Source organism: Xenopus tropicalis, chromosome 5, assembly GCF_000004195.4.
Source record: "Xenopus tropicalis strain Nigerian chromosome 5, UCB_Xtro_10.0, whole genome shotgun sequence".
NCBI classification, from domain to species: Eukaryota; Metazoa; Chordata; class Amphibia; order Anura; family Pipidae; genus Xenopus; species Xenopus tropicalis.
Genome location: NC_030681.2, coordinates 74,722,363 through 74,744,498, shown reverse-complemented (window position 1 = coordinate 74,744,498; position 22,136 = coordinate 74,722,363). Strand labels below are relative to the sequence as shown.

The 22,136-nt window shown below is 39.0% G+C and overlaps 1 protein-coding gene across 1 annotated transcript; it reads left to right on the top strand.

The window, feature by feature from the left end:
* Window positions 1-11,076: 11,076 nt before the first annotated feature.
* On the top strand, window positions 11,077-20,859 carry LOC101733742 (G-protein coupled receptor family C group 6 member A). The gene is made up of 6 exons (XM_031902984.1): window positions 11,077-11,516; window positions 12,299-12,599; window positions 14,547-15,422; window positions 17,228-17,440; window positions 18,729-18,843; window positions 19,667-20,859. The coding sequence occupies exons 1-6, from the start codon at window positions 11,332-11,334 to the stop codon at window positions 20,650-20,652; spliced, it is 2,676 nt and encodes an 891-aa protein (XP_031758844.1). The 5' UTR covers window positions 11,077-11,331; the 3' UTR covers window positions 20,653-20,859.
* Window positions 20,860-22,136: the final 1,277 nt, after the last annotated feature.

Below are 22,136 nucleotides of genomic sequence, written 5' to 3'. Positions count from 1 at the left end.
AATTACATGAGAGGCCTGAAGAGACTGCTTGCACAGACCAGGCCTCAGTTAGATATTAGTTGGAGAGGGAATAGTTTTCAGGGCCATATTTACCATATAGGCACTCAATTGCCTTTATGGTAATTAAAAATGTGCAAAAAGATGGCCTTGTTGGAGGTTCCGGATTTCATTCACCCCTCAGTTCTGCTGAATTTAGTCAGCTATATCTGTCAGTAAAGCTAGTAGAGGGCAGTAGAGGGGTTATTGTAGGATGCGGTACCTGAACCTCTGTAATCGGGTGCATGTGCAGTACAACAGGTTTTGTCTTCTAACTCATAAATGTAATTTTATTATTTTATTAATAATCATAAAACTATGTAGGGACCCATAAGGTTAACATGCCCCAATGGCTTTAAGCCCTACAACTTCCTTAGTCTGTGCTGTTACTGATACTACTACAAAGTCCCATGTATCAGGTTAGAGATGCCTTATTGGTTTACAGGTTGACCCCACCCTTTGCACTCCAATATAGTGTTTGGCAAAGGGATGGGTTTCCTCTTTGGCTGCATCTGCTGACCCAGGTGGGAGTTCCACTGAGCCTGGGATCAACAGGGCCCAGTAAAGCCATACCTTGCCCTAGAGTTATCATCTTGTACTCTAGTGAAGTCGGGGACAGAGACCCCGTGAATGAGGACCAGTTAGATAGTAATTCTTGTCAAGCACTTTCTAGGGAAGTGAGATAGAGAGAGAGGGAAGCAAGAGCAGTTTTGGCTCCACCATGGTAGCTGGAAATACCCTTCCATACAGGCACTGTTGCCTTAACGTAGGGCCACGGTTAAGACATAGGAGACAGGCAGTATCTGAACCTTGATCCATAGTTGTCTTTGGGACCCTGAAGGCTAGAGGTATTCAACCTGAGTAGTGTGGTATCCAACCTGAGGGTGGCCAAGCTGACCAGGTGCACTGGCCCTGCCCAGACTCAAGAGTAGTTGGGATGAACCGGTGTGCACCCTCTCTGTGCTGTCCTCATAGTATTACTATTCTAAAACTGCTCTATGTGAGTATATTGCAATAACCCTGCATATTGATTGCCTCTAACAATAAACCGATTCTATTGTTCAACTGCAAGAACCTTCTGACGCCCATTTGTTACCTTGCATTGCACACAGCTACAGTGAGTCGTAGTTGCACAACACCAAAGCTCAGTTTGGTCACTTCCATGAAGTGAAGGCCCATCCTGAAGGATTGAGTCGCATGTACCCCATGCTCTAAACATATACTAGCCGTGCTGTTGGCGTGGTTACAGCCAAAAAGGGGTTACAACTACTTATTTTTAAATAAAAAATGTGTTTACAGATCCTTACATAAGTCTTGTTTTGAAATCTGAATAGAGGGCTAAAAAAAAGGTCCTTTGGTCTGTGAAGCCATTATTCCAGGTTCTTACTTATTACAGTGCTTCAAATGATGCAAAAACAAAAGATTAGTATTATTGGATGAAGGGAATTGTGACTTTCTATGATTCAGGTTTTGACTCCTCTTTCTAATAATGTCATGAGGTATAGATTAAAGGAGGAGAAAAGGCTAAGTCTCTAATGGGTGCAAAATGTTAGGCACCACCAATGATTGTAATCGCTTACCTGAAACTCCTGAGGTCCTGGGGCGGGTACATAAGCAGTTGAGCAAAAAGACAGCTTTTTTGTTAAAGTTCAGCTTTATACTCCACTGCACATGCAGAAAGACAGAAGATGGAAGAGGATCAGTTTTTTGCATGCATCCTGGTTGGTGCAGTTTTCTAATCGGAGCAACTTTCCTTTAAGATGGCATTGCACAACACAGGGAGAGAAAACAGTAAAACAAGAGTAGAAGGAATTTTGATAACAGAGCATAAAAATAATAACATTTGTATTACTGTTTCTTATAGCGACAGTTTGCCTGGAAAATAACATAAAATATGATGAAGGGAAAGTATTTGAAGACAATTTTTAATATATCAACCTGTCCTAAAAATTTGCTTAATGGTGCAATATGCTACCTTATTCAACATGAGTTTCATGAAAATGGCTTGGGTTGAGCTACTTTTTGCCTATTGTTTTTATAATGAAAAATCTACTTTTTTAATAAACTTGAGCTAAACAGAACAGAAAACCTGAAGCTTCTTCATGGTTGGTCATTGTGTGGCAGATAATTAGATTACCAGTATACAGCCTCCTTCCTTTGTCGTTTGTTGTGACTGGAGTCCATTATGCGGAGGCACTGTGCCCCATGCCAGTTGTACTGCCAAAAAGAACTTTCTGTAGACTGCCAGTCCACATAGGGGCTACCAAAGAGCCAATCACAGCCCTTATTTGGCACCCCCAGGAACATTTATCATGCTTGTGTTGCTCCCCAACTCTTTTAACATTTGAATGTGGTAAAAAAAAGTTGGGGATCCCTGCCATAATGCATAGGTCTTTTAGAGCAATTCCAAGTTCTGGTCTATGCTAACCTATGTATATTTGCCCTGTAAAATACAGTGAAAAAAGTTAAACTGTGCAATTGTGTGCAATGCACAATTATGGATGCAAAAAAGTTCAATTTTGGTAAAACCTGCACAAGTTGCAATAAATGCAATTTGCACTTGATTTAAGTTATAATGGTGACACTTCCAGTGGAGGTGTTACTAAAGCCATTAGCGATTTGTTTGGCAAGTGCCCAGCACTTACTAATGCAACACAATTGTGGAAACCTGGAACAACACCACATCAAGGCTGGCGGTAATTCCAGGGTTTCCTTAAGTTAATGATCGCAGTATTCAACGGAGCATGCTAGGCAAGTGCTGTGGGGCTTGCTGGCAACTAATCAAGAACTCCTCCTGCTATTCACAATGTTAGATTAAACAAAAATATTGTGTCATTCCCTGGTTACTGGAATAATAGACTCCTTTATACTATGGTGGCTTTTGCATCCTGTGTTTCATAATATTGCTCTGGGCACAAACCATCAAAAATTGCAGTTTACCCTCTTCAGCCCTCAGCCCTCTTACAAGTGCCACATTTTTTTCTATTACTCCTTTGCAACATTCTTAACCCCACAAAGTGCCACAGTTATCCCTATCAACTACTTGTAGCAGGATTATCCCATTACCTCCAATATCATTGCGATGTCTGTCAGTGTCTCCTCCCTGTGTTGTGATTAACCCCTGTCGCTGTTCAGCAACAGGATAAACTGGATTGCCAACTCTGAAATATTTGTAAAGCTAATAAACATTAACTAAAGCAGTAGAATCCACCACAATGCAGCATTTTTAAGTTTAATTGCAGGCCTACACAAAACAGTGTGGCCCAACGTGCATACAAATTATTTAAGCAAGTACAAATATGTGTCTTTGAAGGTAAAGCATGCACAGCACCAACAGCACCAGCATTTCTTAGCCAATCTGTTTGAATTATGTCACTTCTAGTGTCATTATGACATTAACATGCAGTTCAGTAGGTGCAAGTTAGGGAGGCACCGAATCCACTTTTTCAGATTTGGCCGAACCCCTGAATTCTTCGTAAAGATTTGGCGAATACCGAACTGAATCCTAATTTGCATATGCTGATTAAGTCTGGGAAAGGGTTAAATAATGCCGTGTGGGCAGTGCGGGCTGAAAAAATGTCAAGTATTTGTATTTGGTTCAATCAAGAGCGTGCATTCAGCCGAATGCAAATCCTGCCATAAAAGGCAGAATCTTGGCTGAATCCTGAACTGAATCCTGCATTCTGTGCATCCCTGCTATTTTGCTCCTATTTGCTGTGGGGAGAGTGGGTAGTGGGAAGTATCAGTTATGATGCAACTCCATTATCACTAAAAGAAACTATGCTTCTTGTCAAGGAGAAGTTAAAATGTATCAAAACCTCTCAGCTGCCCTGCAACTTACATTACTTTTCTATTTTTAGTGGTTTCTGCGATATTAGCAGCTTTATACTGCTAAGCAGGATTTCAGCTCAACAGCTCTCTTTGAAGGCCCAGAGTGTCAGTGAACCCTCTGGTTGCTGACTCAGTTGAGACAAAAGCCTGGTGCTAGCAGACTAAAAATGCAAATATCTCAGTTACAAGAGCTAAAAATAAAATGAATGTAAACTGCTAAATTGCTCATGGAAGAACTCTTAGCAAGTTTACATCACTTCATTTTTTGTTTTTTTCCCCTTTAAATTAAGCATTAGTAATATTGCCTGGTGCTGTTGCAGGGAACTTTTTAAAATCAGAGATGCTGGGTAATAAGGTATTTATTTGTTTAAATCCAGATTTTAGAATGAAGAAATTTAATATGAGGACTTTCATTGTCCATTAAGTGAACTGAATTACCTTCAATATTAGGTGTCTGTTATATAAAATTCCTGAAATTGTTATGGTAATATTAATTGTATTATTATCTTACTTGACCTAAATCATGACTCAGATCAGTACCTTGTTGATTATATCTGCACATATATAACTATTTCAGAATTAATAATTAACTACAAAATGCTTATTTCTTATTTTTTTTTAGATTTTAGGATAATCCTGTTACCAAGCGTGTTATTCTATATTCTTTCTTCATATCTCCAATCCAAATCATGTTATTTTATATTCTGTGTTCATGTTCCTTCTGGGGATTGGCATTGTCATGTGACTCACAAAATATGCAGCAGCGTGGCAGCCCGGGGATATTGTGATTGGAGGGATCTTTCCTATTCATTCAGGAGGTTTTAATTTATTGCACTGCACCCATGATGAACATTTTATTTGTACTGGGTAAGTTTTTGATTTTTTTTCTTTCATAACTAAAATTTATGACTGCCCACATTTTCACGTTGCCTTGGCCAGGTCCTGGATGCAATACGTTCAGTGTCTGGGAATTATATAAAGTTTCCCATCAATAGAAATGACTGGAACACTGTAAAAAGAGGTTTCTATTGTGTCAGTGGGATCCCAAATGGCTTAGGTGCCATAGATTGCACGCATGTGGCATTTAATCCCCCAGTAGACAAAGAGCATATTTTAAAGTTACCATTCTCTGAATATCCAAATCGTGTGTAACACTAAGATGAATATCAGGAGTATTGTGTCATTTTCAGGCTTCTCACATGATTCTTACATCTTAAAGCAGTCCAGATTATATGCTGATTTTCAAAGTGGAAAAATGCCTCATGGATGGCTTTTAGGTAAGTATTTGTGTCATGTCTATCAGAAGTTTCCTATATTTGCTTTCTGACTCCCACTATGAAACCAGGACCTGCCTGCCATAAGCATTGCAAGCAGGCCCTCTTTTTACAGTGGGAGACTGAAAGCAGCTTATTTGATTTTATCAACTATTTCATCTTATTTTATTTCAGGAGATGCTAAATACCCATGTTATCGGTGGCTAATGACTCCAATAACCAGACCACATACAAGGGCTGAATCTATTTTTAATCAAGCACATGTGAGAGCGTGGTCTGTGATTGAGCGAACTTTTGGGGTTCTGAAAAGCCACTTCAGATGCCCGGACAAGTCAGGAGGAAGTCTTATGTACAGCCCCAGTAAAGTGGCCCAAATTGTTGTAGCATGTGCTGTACTGCACAATATTGCCAACTGTCATGGATTGCCTGGGTTTGTGGCTGATGACCTAGATGACCCAATTCATCCCATACATTGTGTACAAAGTGCAGATGACAGAGGCAATCGAGTACGGGGAGAAATCGTAAACAATGACTTTTGTGTGTAAGTACCAACAATCTTTACTAGAATAAAAAAGAAACACAAAACATCTGAAACAATACTCTTTTTATTTGCAGTGAAAATAGTTGCAAACTTTTAAAAAATACTTATGTATTTTATTGAGCTCAGCAGACTGGCAATATGCAACATTTCTGCATTCACAGTAACTATGGTTCACTAACTGCTTATTGGGGCTAATAATGAAGTAATTCAAATTGCAACAGCTAACTTGAAAATAGTTGTATATCCAAACATAACTGGATCTTCTCCACTAAGGCTTATGTCCCTTGGAGCCGGTGAGTCCCCCCATGACAAATCTCTGCTATTGCGGCCGACAAGCAACTCAGAAAAGGCTTTCCACCTGTGACTATTGTTGTTAGTGGAAAGGCTTTTCAGAGTGGCTAGCTGACCACGATAGCATAGATGTGTTGTGGGGGACAGATCTACATGTGTTAATCACCAAATATGTAAAATAGTAAAAAGAGAAATGTTTATTTACACTATAATCACATAAGACTAATGTTGTAGCGACATACTGTTGTAATATGTTAAATACCTTTGTAAAAGCTTATAATCCATAAATGCATCATTATATGTTTTTGGTTTTCTTGAAGGGTTAATGTTCTTTATATTATTCATGGTTTGCTAATATTAACACAAAGGACTATATCACAATGGAACTATAAGACATATTAAATAATGGGAAGTGGTGACACCTAGTGGTGGTTCCATTGCATACACACATTATGTAATGAATTTAGATCATGTGTGGTGTGTAAATTAGCACTTAGTTTGTAGAAGGCGTTAATAGGAGCAGTTTAGGACCGGTGGGAGGGGGAAACGCCATTCAGAATGTGGGGTTAGGATAGGGAAAGTTAGTAGTAGGGAAAGGAGAAAGTTACCTGTGGGAAGCTGAAAAGCATTGTCCTACTCACCGCCCTTTGAGTACAACCAGTGGTTGAATAGGGAGGGGGTGCGAGGTATGGGGGGTGTTTATGCTGTCACAGCTTGTGGAGGAATGTTTGCTAGGGGTTTGGGGCTAGGCCCCAGTTTTGGTACCCATATGGCTGTCAAAAGGTGGATGGTAACCTTTTTGGACAAGGGTCACAGGATGGTGGCGGATTATAGTTTGCCTGTTCTCATTTGGCCATCTTATGCTGCTGGGGAAGCTGGCCGGCATGGCAGGAACTGATGGTTGGTAGTTTCTTAGCTGGCAAGCATTCCAATGGGGGTTATAACATGTATATTCAATGTTATTGGTAAAATGTTGCTCTTTAACTTACTGTTTGTGTGTATTTATCTATTATCATATTGCAACTGGACTTGTTAGGTAATCATTGAAGACGTTTCACTACTCATCCTAGAAGCTTCTTCAGTTCAACTGAAGTCCTCAGCATATATACTCTTCCACTAATCCAATCACAATGGCACTTTGTAACTCTTCAGAGAGTGTGAATGCTGTGGAGTTACTTTGAAAGGATTACCAAAGTATCATGCAACTCTTCAAAACAGGTGTTACTTGTTAGAGTTGCATGAATGGATGTGTGAAGAGTTCTGAAACTGCCGAGGTACAGATGTTAGAACAGCACAGACCTTTACATTGGTGAGACAAAGCAACTGCTCTCCAAGCGAATGGCTCAGCATAGGAGGGCGAACACTACAGGCCAGGACTGTGCTGTATTTCTACACCTAAAAGACAAGGGACACTCCTTTGAAAATAGCAACGTCCAAATTTTGGACAAAGAAGACCACTGGTTTGAAAGAGGTGTAAAAGAGGCCATTCATGTTAAAGTGGAGAAATCATCCCTAAGCAGAGGCGGGGGACTTCGACACCATCTGTCTGCTACATACAATGCTGTTCTAACATCTGTACCCCGGCAGTTTCAGAACTCTTCACACATCCATTCATGCAACTCTAACAAGTAACACCTGTTTTGAAGAGTTGCATGATACTTTGGTAATCCTTTCAAAGTAACTCCACAACATTCACACCTCTGTGAGTTTCAGATGTCACTTCTCTGAAGAGTTACAAAGTGCCATTGTGATTGGATTAGTGGAAGAGTATATATGCTGAGGACTTCCCATACCAGCCAGTTGAACTGAAGAAGCTTCTCAGATGAGTAGTGAAACGTCTTCAATGATTACCTAACAATAGAGATGTAGTGAACTGTTCGCTGGCGAACTAAAAACATTGGGTGTTCGCAAGTTCGCGAACTTTTAGCGATGTTCGCAATTTTGGGTTCGCCTTAGCTGGAGCCAAATTTTGACCTCTCACCCCAGAGCCAGCAGATACATGGCAGCCAATCAGGCAGCTCTCCCTCCTGGACCACTCCCTTCCATATATAAACCGAAGCCCAGCAGCCATTTTACATTCTGCCTGTGTGTGCTTGATGAGTTAGCATAGGGAGAGAGCTGTACAGGGATTTGAGGGACAGTTTAGGTAGCTTTGCTGACTAGTAATCTACTTTCTACTGCTCTGTATTAGCACATAGGGAGAGAGCTGTGCAGGGATTTGAGGGACAGTTTAGGTAGCTTTGCTGACTAGTAATCTACTTTTTACTGCTCTGTATGTAGCTGCTGTGGGCAGCTGTCCTGTGCTGATCTCATCTGCTGTAACCCAATAGTCCTTGTAAGGACTGCTTTTATTTTCTGATTACTGTTACTCTTCTTTTCATTGTGTACTGCAGCTCCGTCTGTGTGTGTTGGAGACAGGTGTGCTGCTCCGGGTAGTGCACTAAGCACCAACCACACATTCACATAATTTTTTTTTATTTGTGTTTTTTTACTTTGCTACTGTAATTTATAGAGCCCAGTGCTATTAGTCTAGCTGTGTTGGGGACTGGTGTGCTGCTCCTAGTAGTTCACCACCAGCACCAACCAGAGATCACTTTTGTTTTATTTTTTTTATTTATTTTTTTTAATTTAACTTACTGTTCTTTAACGTGTCCAGTGCTGTTTGCTGTTGTTCATAGTAGTGCACCAAACACGTTACACATAGTAACGACATTGCATTGCAATAAAATCAACTGAGCAATGTTTTTCCACCAGCAATAATATATTCCGTATCCACTACTGCGGCGTTTTGTCTTTGCGTGTGAACCGGCTGTAACCTTTACACGACTTGATTGGCATGTAGACGCCGGACGTTTTAAAGCAGATTATTACACAAGTTTAGAAATGTAGTGTGATTTCTGCCCTTTACAGCACAAAACGCAGTGCTGTGTCAACAACGTATTTTTCAGAGAAATTTTTGCCCTTGATCCCCCTCCTGCATGCCACTGTCCAGGTCGTGGCACCCTTTAAACAACTTTAAAATCAGTTTTCTGGCCAGAAATGGCTTTTCTAGGTTTTAAAGTTCGCCTTCTCATTGAAGTCTATGGGGTTTGCAAAGTTCGCAAAAGTTCGCACTTTTTGGCAGAGGTTCGCGAACGGGTTTTTTTTTTGTGAGGTTTGCTACATCTCTACCTAACAAGTCCAGTTGCTTTAGATTTATTTATACTAGATATACCATGACCTGGATGAATGAAAATCTTCATAGACATTATCATATTGCCTTTTTAATAAAAGATGTTGCCTGTTTATACCCCCATCCTGGACATCATTATTGTTTCTGAAGTATCTTGGGGGGGGACGGGGAGGAGATGAGAAAGGAAGCCTGCCAGATGCTGCACTGTCAGTTAACTTGGCCAACAAATTGACCAAGAGCACCTGTGGACATTGTAAAAAAAAATAGATGAACAGTCTTATGTGTGCATGTAAAAATCTCGATTCCTTAAAATCCATAAAATTCCTAATTCCTTTGGATTTAATACAGCAATTGGGGGATTTTTTATAGAGAAATATAGCAGGAGCGCATGTGTATGGAAACAAAAACAACTAATAGTGCAAAACTGTTTAACAATAAAAATAAATATTCATAAGTGAAATACAACCACCAAATAGATGTGTAAAAGGCTTAATTACTGTGCAAGACCACCATATGCTGTAATGCAAAATGCTCACCAGATGGCGATAGAAACAGGCCAAATGTATAAGAAATATCCAATGTCAAGTTGCAGCCGTATCCTCAATATGGGCACAAAAGGAGAAAAAACGGCAAATAGTGCAAGATTGTTTATTACAAAGATCTGCTAAAATCAATGCTACTTACAAGATGTAGAAGATAAAATGGCTCTCAAAAAACTCAACGCGTTTCACGTACTTTCGGTACGCCTCTTCAGGAGCTTAATAAATTAATGTTATTAAGCTCCTGAAGAGGTGTACCGAAAGTATGAAAGCATTGATTTTAGCAGATCTTTGTAATAAACAATCTTGCACTATTTGCCGTTTTTTCTCCTTTTGTGCCCATATCGAGGATACGGCTGCACATGCGCTCCTGCTATATTTCTCTATAAGCGTTTGGGACCTAGTCAAAGGGGTTGATCTGAGGAGGAGCTGCAAGACTACAATTTCACGTCCTAAATTACTGATTCTATATTTCACGGAACACTATTGCATCAAGAGCGCTGAGGATTGGGTATTGTATATACCGCACCATATACACATTCCTTGGGGGATTTTTTAACTGACTGTGATAGATATCCAGTGACATGCATTGTATCAGTAGAACTTATTAATAGACTATCTTCATCATACCGTATTTCTCTCTCATTTGTTATTGCTCAGGCACCTAGTTCCTTGTGTACAAAGCCATGCATTCCCGGGCAGTATAAAATCAACTCAGATGTACACTGCTGCTATAACTGTAGTGACTGTGCCGAGGGCTACTATTCAGAATCTTATGGTAAGTGTAATGCATGTTCTGGTAAAAAAATGGTAAAAAATTAGGGTGTTATAATACTAATAATAGTAACTTTTAGTATGATGTAGAGCAGTGGTCTCTAACCTTTTTTGCACCATGGGCCGGTTTCAAGCAAGATAATTTTTCCGAGGACCAGGGGTTGTGGCCCCCCAGTCCCGCTTTCCCCGCCTTGACTCATTGCTTCTCACCCAATGACAGCTACATCTGATTCTGCCAATCTTTAAACATAAACCTTTGTATTCTGGCTGCTGGTCATTCGGACCCCTTGTCATGCAGCCCCTGCGTTTATAGCTCAAGGGCTTTCCTGGATTACAAATTTACCAACATTGTAAATTGTAATACCATATAAATCCCTCCCTTCCCTGACCCTCTCTGCTGCTGGATTCCCCCTTATAAGGATTGTCCCGCCTATGTTCTGCCCATTTCCCTGTCCCTTTGTGACATCACCTCATATTCCCCCACCCTAATTTTATTACAAAAAAGGTGGCAACTCTACTGACAGACGTGAAGTTGACTTCAGCCTAAAAAGTGCAAATGTGTATTTTCTGGAATCTTACCCCCACCCCTGTGCCCCCTTTGACATGCCTGCCAGTGTTTACTGAACACGGAGCAGGGCACAGAGGATTGGATGTGGCATTTAATTCTAGTTATGATGATGGTACTTTCCCTTTAAATCATTTCCTCTTGCACCTGTTTTAAAAAAGTCCCAATACATTATTCATGAGGAGAATCACACAAAGCCTGTAATTAGCCAGGCATGTGCCTTTCAGACCTATGGTTAGACATTCCCAGTTGACCTAGATGTGAAGCTCTTGCACGGTAAAGATTCAATATTCTTAACATATACAGTAATGCTTTGGAATCTGGCATTCCTAGTATTCTCTTCCCTCTGGAGTTTCTCCTTCCCCTGTGACAAAAAACATGCAGTAGCTCGGCAACAAGGGGACATTATGATTGGAGGGATCTTTCCTATTCATGAGGATGGCATTTTCAAGCAATTTGAGAATATTTTTTCAGAGGATTTCCAATGTACCGGGTGAGTTACTTAACTTATAAAATTGTTAATTAAAGGGGAAGGTCGCCTTTACAATAATATTCACTATTTCATATTTTTATTTATTTAATTTTTCTTTTAGTCCTAGTTATGTATTATTCTTAGTTTCCTGCCCCTTTTCAGACTGCTTATGAAAATACCATCTGGTTGCCTTCAGACTGACGGTGCAGCTTCCCTTTTGCTATTATATTATCATATTTGTATTGCTTTCCTTTCTTTTTGTTCCCTGGTCCATAGGATATTTACATCTTGTAAAATAAATAACAGTTTAAATCCCAAGGATGGCAGCTATAAAACAAAAATAGTAAATAATAAAAAACCCAAAAGAATAAAAATTGAAGACCAACTGCAGTTTGTCTGAGAATTGGGGTATGTAAACCATGCTGTTTAATTTGTAGGTGACAGACACCTTGATTTTTTTCTTTTTTGGGGAACCATATTCCATAAGGTTGCCACCTTCTCTTGTATAATTGGGCAATAATGTCTAGATTGGGGGAAGCAATCTGCTGAATTAGAAGTGGAGACAAAGGGTTAAGCTGTACAGGCTGGAGGTTAAAAGACAAGTACATAGCTAGTAAATTTGTCAGAAGAGCCCTGGCCAATGTTTTGCCTGATAGGCTGGCAGGATAGCAGCCTGGGGTTACCCTAATAACCCTCAAAGTGAGGTTGAGCTTAAAGATAGCTAAATGCTACAGCTGTGGATTGGTTGGTATGAGTGACTATAAGTAACAAAATTCTTGACCCTGTTTATGTTTCATTTGTAGGTTGCGATTGCGACATATAATTGATGCCATGTCCATGATATATTCAATAGAAAAAATAAACAATTCCACGTTATTACCAGGGATTACCCTGGGCTATGAAATTTATGATTCCTGTTCCAGTGCACTGAAAGCAGTGCAAGCCATAACGTACCTTATACCCGAGACTGTTGCTGTGAACAACTCTACCAACTGCAACAGCCACACAGACATTATACCTACCATCAAAGCTGTAATTGGAGAAGAGTACTCAGAAATGTCCATTGCAATTTCCAGGATTCTCAACATCCATTTAATTCCACAGGTAAAATATCACTTCAGGTATTGCCATCTATCAGAAAAAAAAAACTAAGCGAAAATAAATTTGACCTGCAACAAGTTATAAATCTTCACTATGTCTCTCAGTTGTGCCCACAGCTTTCTAATATATGGAGGGTTCCCCAATGAAAATAAACCATACTAGAGCTAAGCCAGTCATTTCACTGTTATCTGACAGATGAGGCAGGTTTCTTACTATTTATTGGTCTTGATTTTTTATCATAGTAGTTAGGTTTTATCATGTAGTTTTTTAGTTTTTAATTATTTCTATTTTTGCTCAGAAGCTCTGCAGCTTGAGTTTCACTATCTATCTGGTCGCTAGGGTCTAAATTACCTTAGCAACCAGGGAGCAATTTGAATGAGAATCTGGTACAGGTATAGGACCCTTTATCCAGAATGCTCGGGACCAAGGGTATTCCGGGTAAGGTTTTTTTTCTGAAATTTGGATCTTCATACCTTAAGTCAAAGAAAACTATCACTAAAACATTCATTAAACGCAGTAGGATTGTTTTGCCACCAATAAGGATTAATTATATCTCAGTTGTGATCAAATATAAGGAACTGTTTTAGTATTACAGAGAAATAGGAAATCAATTTATAAATTCTACATTATTTACCGTATATACTCGAGTATAAGCCGATCCGAATATAAGCCGAGGTACCTAATTTTACCTAAGAAAACTGGAAAAACTTATTGACTCGAGTATAAGCCTAGGGTGGGAAATGCAGCCGCTACTGCTAAGTTTTGACATTAATTGAGGCATCAGTGGGGTATATGTTTTTCAATATTTATTTCAAAGAAAAACAGTAAACCAGCTCTATAAGCGGAGAAGATGGTCAACAAAAACAATATGAGTACTACCCCACGCTCATTGCGCATTGGCAAACTGGCAGCAGACCTAGTCCCGGAGGACACGTAAGGGGAATAAGTATTGCTAGTGGGAGCCTAGGCCAGGGCACTGGAGGGTCTGGTTGCGGGGGGCCTAATTTGCACACAAAGGAGAGAGGGCGCTAGTCTAGAGGGACCCATGGCACCCGACTCGAGTATAAGCCGAGGGTGACTTTTTCAGCACATTTTGGGTGCTGAAAAACTAGGCTTATACTCGAGTATATACAGTAATTAAAATGAAGTAGTCTATGGAATATGGGCTTTCTTTAATTCAGAGCTTTCTGGATAATGGGTTTCCGGATAATGGATCCCATACCTGTATATGAATAAGAGGTAACTTAAACAGAAAAATAAGCTATAAAAAGTAACAATAAAACTGTAGCCTCACAGAGGAAATGTTTGTTTAGCTGCTTGGGTCAGTGACCCCCATTTGAAAGCTACAAAGAATTTGAAAAAGTAGGCAAATAGTTCAAAAACTATAAAAAATAAATAATGAAGACATACTGGAAATTTGCTTAGAACTGGCCATTTTACATACTATAAGGTGAACCACCCCTTTAATTATTTCATACAGTTTTTCCCAGGAAAATGTTTCCTCTTTTCCACAGTCAAATTTTAGTGTAGATATAGTGCAAATCTATGGGCTGTCTGGTAGCCACATGATAATTTTAAAGCTAATATCATAGTTTATCTGTACTATATAAAAAGCATGCACTCAGAAGCATTCACAGAGTACTGTAGGTCAGACTGGGATTTGGTGTGTTCCTTGGTGCAGCAGCAAAAGGACATTCCTCATTCTCTGCTCTGCTACCCATGTTTCTCTGGTTCCTAGTATAAAGCTCTCTAGCTGAATTTGGCTGTTATTAGGTTAACAAAATAGGGTTGCATATTGGATATTCTTGGATATATTCCTACTCGGCAAGATGTGTGCCCCAATGACAGATCTATTATTTTTCAAATAAAGACTATGCAATACTGAAATAATATGAAATATTTGTCTGCTCAGTAACACTTTAACATATTTGTTTTATCCACATACTGTAGATAAGTCCTTCATCGTCTGCCGTTGTTCTCAGTGATAAAGTCAAATTCCCTTCTTTTCTACGCACCATCCCTAATGATAATCACCAAACCCTGGCTTTAGCCAAGCTAGTTGGTACATTTGGATGGAACTGGGTTGGGATCATTTCAACAGATGATGATTACGGGCGCTCTGCTGTTGAACAGTTGAACATTTTCTTTAAACAAGAAGGAGTATGTATTGCTTTCACCAAAATAATACCTACATATATTGATCATCCAGATTTGCCAGATTCATTAAACAATATCATAAATGAGCTCACCAACTCCTCTACAGGCTCTACAGCCTCTACAGACGTTGTAATTGTTATGGCTAAAACTCAGATTGTTTCTAAGCTTTTTGATGAATGCATCAAAATGAATATAACTAAAACGTGGATCGCAAGTGACATCTGGGCAACATCAAATGAAGTGTCAAGTGCTGAAGAAATTAAAAAAGTTGGAACTATACTTGGACTTAATTTCAAAGGAGGCAACGTCCCAGGGTTTGCAGACTATCTGAAAGATCTCAAAGTATCAAAAAATGGAGAAATTAACAAGTTCATTAGAGAGTACAAGAACTTACGATTTGGGTGCACAGAGGATTACATAAAATATCTGGAATGTGTAAATTCATCATCAAAATACTGTGTGCTTACTGATTCAATAGAAAAAAAATCTCCCTTGGCATGTAAAGTGAAGGATGTTTTGGGGGCAAATGATGATTATTTACTACAGATTGTTGAATGGCGAGCAGAATACAGTACAGCTCTTGCCGTAAATGCCATAGCTCAAGCTCTCAAAAACATTTTGTGCAAAAAAGGCAAATGTGACATTGACTGGAATCTGCCACCAAATCAGGTAACGAAAAGCAAGCACATATTTTAGCATGATTGTTTGGTTTAAGAATGCTGGTCTTTGTTTACTAAAACCAGTTTATTGTACAGGTATGGGATCCCTTATCCAGAAATCTCCGAATTACGAAAAGCTTGTCTCCCATAGACTCCATTTTAATGAAATAATTCAGAATTTTAAAACTGATTTCCTTTTCCACTGTAATAATAAAACAGTACCTTGTACTTGATCCCAACTAAGATATAAATAATCCTTATTGGATGCAAAACAATCCTATTGGGTTTAATTAATGTTTTATTGATTGTTTATTAGACTTAAAGAATAAGTAAACCTTTTTTTTTCTATTAATAAAATTACTCTAAACAGCTTCCCAGATTTGCCTACCTTTGTCCCTCTGTTCTTTCTGACCTGGTTCCCCAGTTACAAGATGATTGATTCTTCTCCTTCCTTGTTCAGAGTGAAGCTCCGCCCCCACTTCCTGTTCAGGTCTCTCATTACATCGACTACCTGTAGTCAAATTGGAGAGCCTTCTGCGCATGCCTGGAGGCAGCAGGAGCCAGTCTGTGCATTAGCAGGGTATTTTTTCTTGATGAGCTTCACTCTGAACAAGGAAGGAGAAGAATCAATCATCTCGTAACTGAGGAACCAGGTCAGAAAGAACAGAGGGACCAAGGTAGGCAATTATGAAAAGCTGTTTAGAGTAATTTTATTAATAGAAAAAAAAAGGTTTACTTATTCTTTAAGGTATGGAGATCCAAATTACGGAAAGACCCCTTATCCAGAATACCCTTGGTACCGAGCATTCTGGATAACGGGTCCCATACCTGTATATGACTTCATACCAATCACCTAGATGCCTAGAGGTTTCATTGGTTTCACAGTGAAATTCATTCATGGCCAATATTTTAGACACGTGAGAAACAGATAACGTCCCTAATATTCCTCACCATGCAAATCTTCTCATATTATTAACACCTTACCTACCGTGGATTATGAAATATACATTGCTAGCTGTCATAAGCCTTACATTGATTTTATGTTTCCTGATGGAAAAGGTTAAAAAGAGTTGCATAACATTTTCGTGCCAAAGGATATGTTGTATAGCTCTTCCATCTAAATTAAAGGAAGGCTGTGCTAATTCTGGTTGATTTCTTATTCAAAAGTTACTCATTTCAAACATCAGTATCTTATCTGAAGAACCTATATGTAACTGGCACTATTCTGCTATCTTTTGAAAAAATAAAATAGGCATGCAGCCAGAACTGATGAGAAAGTTGAGATGCTCCATTAAACTATAATCTTAATTACAATTATTCTGATCTGCTTGTTGATAAAATAGAAGATACTGTATAACAGACCACTACTTTAAAAAATGGCTTCATTGCATTGATTCTGAGGAAGAATTATTTAAATTACTGAAACCCCATATTATTCATCATGGTGGGACAATGTTTTTCTGTGAGTTGCTTTAAGAAGGAACATCAATTGCAGCAACTTAACTGGCAGGTTAGATTATCTGCATAACACACATGTCTCAATGGAGTCATGGAGCCCTGTTTTACTGCCTGCTATAGGAAGACACTAAGAACAGGGCTCTCTAGTGCTCCCCTAATGATGTCCAAACTGGGAGTGTCCAAGCTGACTCCTGTGTGCCTAACTCTGGCCTCTTCTGTATGCAACCCTGCACCCAAAATGAGATTTAACTCTTGGTGCTACATGCCAAAATGTTTTTGTTTTTTTTAAATCTGTTTTTTGAACTTTGCTATACTTTTTTGAATGCACTATTATATATATATATTTTTATTTTACAGCTACTCAATGAGCTAAAAACAGGGCATTATCATTTTAATGAGGAGAAGTTCAACTTTGATAGCTATGGTGATGTGCTAATAGACTATGATATCATTTACTGGAAACCTACTGACAACACCATTGAATTCCTGACCATCGGGGCATATAATACTACTGCAGGCAAAGTGAACATAGAGAGAAATAATATTACATGGCATACAAAAGACAACCAGGTACAGTGTAAGATATGCCTTTGAATGTTTTTGTCTTTACTATATGTTATGCAAGTTACCATACATGGTTTACATGGAAATGCATGCAGAAATAAGCTCCTGTCCCCAAGGGATACAGCTTTTTGTGGATTATATTGAATTAAATTTTTTAGGTAAAATGTTTTACTATGTGTTTACTGGATTTCTCAATATAAAACTATAGAGAATATGTAATAATAAATCAATTTAAGGTTCAGCAGATTAGTATGCAATACTATTACCGTACTATTTACCATATTTATCATGGTGGTAGACGTTTATAGTAGCTGCCTTTTACCCTCATTGGTGTTGCACAACCCCTGATATCACGTTGGTGGTGTAGAGTTACCTCCGGTACTGAGTAAGGAAGATCACTATGCTGTTCTATGTAGTTAACATATTTATTAAGTTCTGATCACATTTCTGGTTCATACAGTAATAATATACAATGAGTAGCAATGAGTGAATTTTTTTTTTCGCCAGGCATGGATTGGCAGTGAATTTCCGCATTTCGGCATTGGCGAATTGTTTCGCAAAACTCCTGAGAAAATTTGGTTTGGCATGGAAAAATTTTTTGCATGTCAAAAAAAGTTGTGCTCATGTAAAATTGGGTGTGGTTGCATCAAAATAGTCATGGTCGCATAAAATTCCTGTTTTTTATTTCTTTTAAATTTGGTTGGTTAGGTGGGCCTAGCTGGTACATATTTCCAAATCCTTGTCTCTGAATCATACAAAGGTTTCTATATAAACACTATATAGTTAGTTTTATTCCTGTATAGTAATGTAGTGCACTCAAGCAAAATAATATACTGCTAGCTAAAATTCTGCCTCTTCTTACAGCTTTTAGAACTTGTCAGGAACTCCCAGCCTTCTGTTTTCTCTCCTCACTCAAAAGTTTTGCTCTTGCTTCCTCTCTCTCTCTATCTCTCTTTCTCAAAGGGCAATGAAATAATAGGTGCAAAGTATGTTATGGATGTAATTACCCATACCAGCCAGATTGAAAATGTTTATCATAGTCTGTTAAGGTGCCAAGTCAGGCTCCGGGTCTGGATGATTACTTAAATGGCTGCCTTATCCTATTCTTTTTTCTGGAAACTGCTCCTTCCAGTAGGTGAGAAACAGTTTTAGAGAGATCTGGTTTAAAATCTACACCATAAACTTTACATATGGAGTAATTCAAAGACAAGGTTTGTATAATCCAGCACTAAGAAAATAAATGTGTTTTCTGGAAGGTTTGACTTCAGACTGATATATACTTTTGTTTGTACAGGTGCCATTTTCGAATTGCTCAAAATGCAAGCCTGGTTTTTCCAAAAAACATTCTGATATCGCCTGCTGTTATAAGTGTATAGAGTGTACTGAAGGATACTACACTCCTGAAGCTGGTAAGCATTTAAAAGACTAAAACACTAAAATTGAAAACTACCATAACATCTTACACACTATGTTATAAACAAGCAGCCACCACAGTTTTATGCTGACAGGCACTTCATTTGTTTACCCATCAACACTGTCCTTTGTGTATGTACAACATCTTAAGAAAAGGCAACAGAACCTCTAGTACCCTTTGTGAGGATATTCAATAACATCATACTACTATTTTATTCTATGAAATATTTTTGGGTTCAGGCTTCCGTTCATTAGTCAACAATTGTTTAGGGTCCTCCATAAAGTTCTTCAAAGTAATATAAATACAATTACATGTAGTCAGAGAAAGCATGGTGGCACAGCAGGTCTGGATTGGGATTCAAAATAGGCCCTGACATTTTAAGTACATAAAGGCCCAAACAGCCCCCTATTAGCCCACTAAATAGTGATTATGGCATTTTACAGCATTTTCTGGTATTTGCCAGAATCCACAGATTGCCAGTCTAGGTTTGAGCAGTCTGAGCAAACTTGTGCAGGTGCCTTGAAGTATTTTTTTGAGAGAGGAAGTCTGATACTGAAGAACATGTGTACAAAAAAAGAAGAAAATAAATCCTGTGTTTCAGGAGATTCAGCAGATTTTCTGTGAGTGCTTATGGCTGTATTTACATAGACCTTTCTGATAAAGCTTACTTAGTTTTTACCTTTCCTTCTCCTTAAAGGTATATCCCCAAGATGAGACATCCAGGGCTTTATTTATATTAATATCACTTTAGGAAATGTAAAGCATCCATGAAACTACCCTACTACACAAAAGTAATATGTTGCATTCTTTTTTTTCAGACATGACTGAATGTTCAAAGTGTCCTATCTACCAGTGGTCAGATAACGGAAGTTCTTACTGTACAAACAGGACAACTCAGTATTTAGAATGGAAAAACCCATATGCTGTATCACTTATGATTTTTGTAGCCATTGGCATTGTTGCTGTGTTATTAATAGTCATTCTGTTTATAAAGCACAGAGACACTCCAGCAGTTAAAGCAGCCGGGGGTAATTATACATATCTGTTGGTTTCATCCTTATTACTTAGCTTGATGAGTACTATCTTTTTCATTGGTCAGCCAAGTAATATTTCCTGCCAAATCAGACAACCTTTTTATGGTATCAGTTTTACCCTGTGTGTTTCTGGCATCCTAATAAAATCTTTACGGATTCTTTTAGCCTTTGAGTCAGGTAAAAGAGGACACAAAGTAGTGTTTTTTCAACCAATAATTATTATTTCCACATCGACTTTTCTTCAGATTTGCATTTGTGCAATATGGCAGGCTGTAAAATGTCCTTTCTTGAGTGAAAGCTACTCAGTGCCTAAGCTCCATATTTTGCAATGCAATGAAGGTTCCTATGTGGCTTTTAGTGTCATGCTGGGATATATTGGATTGCTTGCTTTTATATGCTTCATATTAGCCTACAAAGGAAGGAAGTTGCCTAAGAAATACAACGAGGCCCGATGTATCACCTTCAGCATGCTCACATACATGTTTGTATGGATTGCCTTTATCCCTATATATATGAATACCAGTGACATGTATGTGTCTGCAGTACAGGTTTTTGCTATTTTGGCTTCTGTTTATGGTGTTATCTTCTGCCACCTTTTGCCTGTATCATATATTGTACTTTTCAAAGGAAACACCAACAACACAGAAAGGTACATGAACAGCATCCGTGCATTTTGGATTAAGAAACCAGAAATCTCACTTCCCCAAAATAAAGTGTTTTATACTACACATTCTAATTCTATACTAAGGAAACGCTGCAGGAGTTTTTAAAGATTCAAATTAATGATATGGCTCAGTGCAGTGGACCATTTGGGCCATTGGCTCTGTTTGCTAATTGCATCTCACTTAATTCTTCAAACCTTCAAACAGTTTGGGGGAAGGGAATTTGTTGGAAAAGGATCCTTGGATCATGACTCAAAAATTGCAAAATGTGCACATTCGCAATAAACTTGCAAGGGCTTGCCCTGCTTGACCTGCCTTGAGTGCTGGTGCTTATTCTATTTCTCTTTTACTACGTATCAAAAAGTTAAAAGCCAAGGGGGTTTACTTACCATTTGCAATTAAGTTAAGTCTTATGTAGGCAATAGTATTGTAAAATGATATGCAATCAATTTGTTTGCTTATTTTTGTTTTTTTTTTCAAGTAGTAAATTATAAAATCTGTGTTGCTAACTCACCCTTAAGGGCTCTGGCACACGGGGAGATTAGTCGCCCGCGACAAAACTCCCTATTCGCGGGCGACTAATCTCCCCGAGTTGCCATCACCTGCCATCCCACCGGCGAAAGTGTAAGTCGCCGGTGGGATGGCACACGCGAGGCAACTTCGGCGATTTGCCAAGATCGCGCTGCCGCGTGTGTCATCCCACCGGCGACTTACACTTTCGCCGGTGGGATGGCAGGTGATGGCAACTTGGGGAGATTAGTCGCCCGCGAACAGGGAGATTTGTCGCGGACGACTAATCTCCCCATGTGCCAGAGCCCTAATGTAGCATTATTTCCTACAATTCCAGCATTATTGCAGACATGCACATATTTGTGCCTGGTACACTTATATCACATGCACTAAAATGGACTGTCCCATTGGCCATTCAAAACTTTTGTTAGGCTCACTGACCATAGCTTCTTTAACGACAAGATCACAAAGTGAACTGATCTTTTTGTTAATCTTTTTGTATGTTTGTGCCATTGGTTAAATAACATGAGAGGCCTGAAGAGACTGCTTGTTCAGACCAGGCCTCAGTTAGATATCAGTTGGGGAGGGAATTGTTTTCAGGGCCATATTTACCATATAGGCACTCAAGGGCCCTTTTCTAGGGTGGCCCTCAATTGCCTTTATGGTAATTAAAAATGTGCAAAAAGATGGCCTTGCTAGAGGTTCAGGAACTTCATTCACCCCTCAGCTCTGCTGAATTTAGTCATCAATATCTGTCAGTAAAGCTAATAGAGGGCAGTAGAGGGGTTATTGTAGGAGGTGGTACCTGAACCTCTGTAATCGGGTGCATGTGTAGTACAGCAGTTCCTTCTGCACATGCATTGATTGAGAGCTTGGGGGGAAGGCTGAGGTCTGTTGCCTAGGGCGGCACTGGAACGAAATAGAGCCCTGATTGTTTTGGGTCCATATGTAGGCCAATATTTACTGCTCGCTTGTTTAATCCATCGGCTAATGTCTGCCTATGTATTTGCAGCAAAAAATTATAATAATAAAATCTCATTTCACAATTAGCCCAGTTTCTGGTTGCTAAATACTACCTTTGT

Bases quoted from the DNA above. Each gene is read 5' to 3' on its own strand.
- LOC101733742 (XM_031902984.1), top strand. From the start codon at position 11,332: ATGCTTTGGAATCTGGCATTCCTAGTATTCTCTTCCCTCTGGAGTTTC. The intron at 17,441-18,728 runs GTACAGTGTAAG...TTGTTTGTACAG, and splicing joins GGCATACAAAAGACAACCAG to GTGCCATTTTCGAATTGCTC. The intron at 18,844-19,666 runs GTAAGCATTTAA...CTTTTTTTTCAG, and splicing joins ATACTACACTCCTGAAGCTG to ACATGACTGAATGTTCAAAG.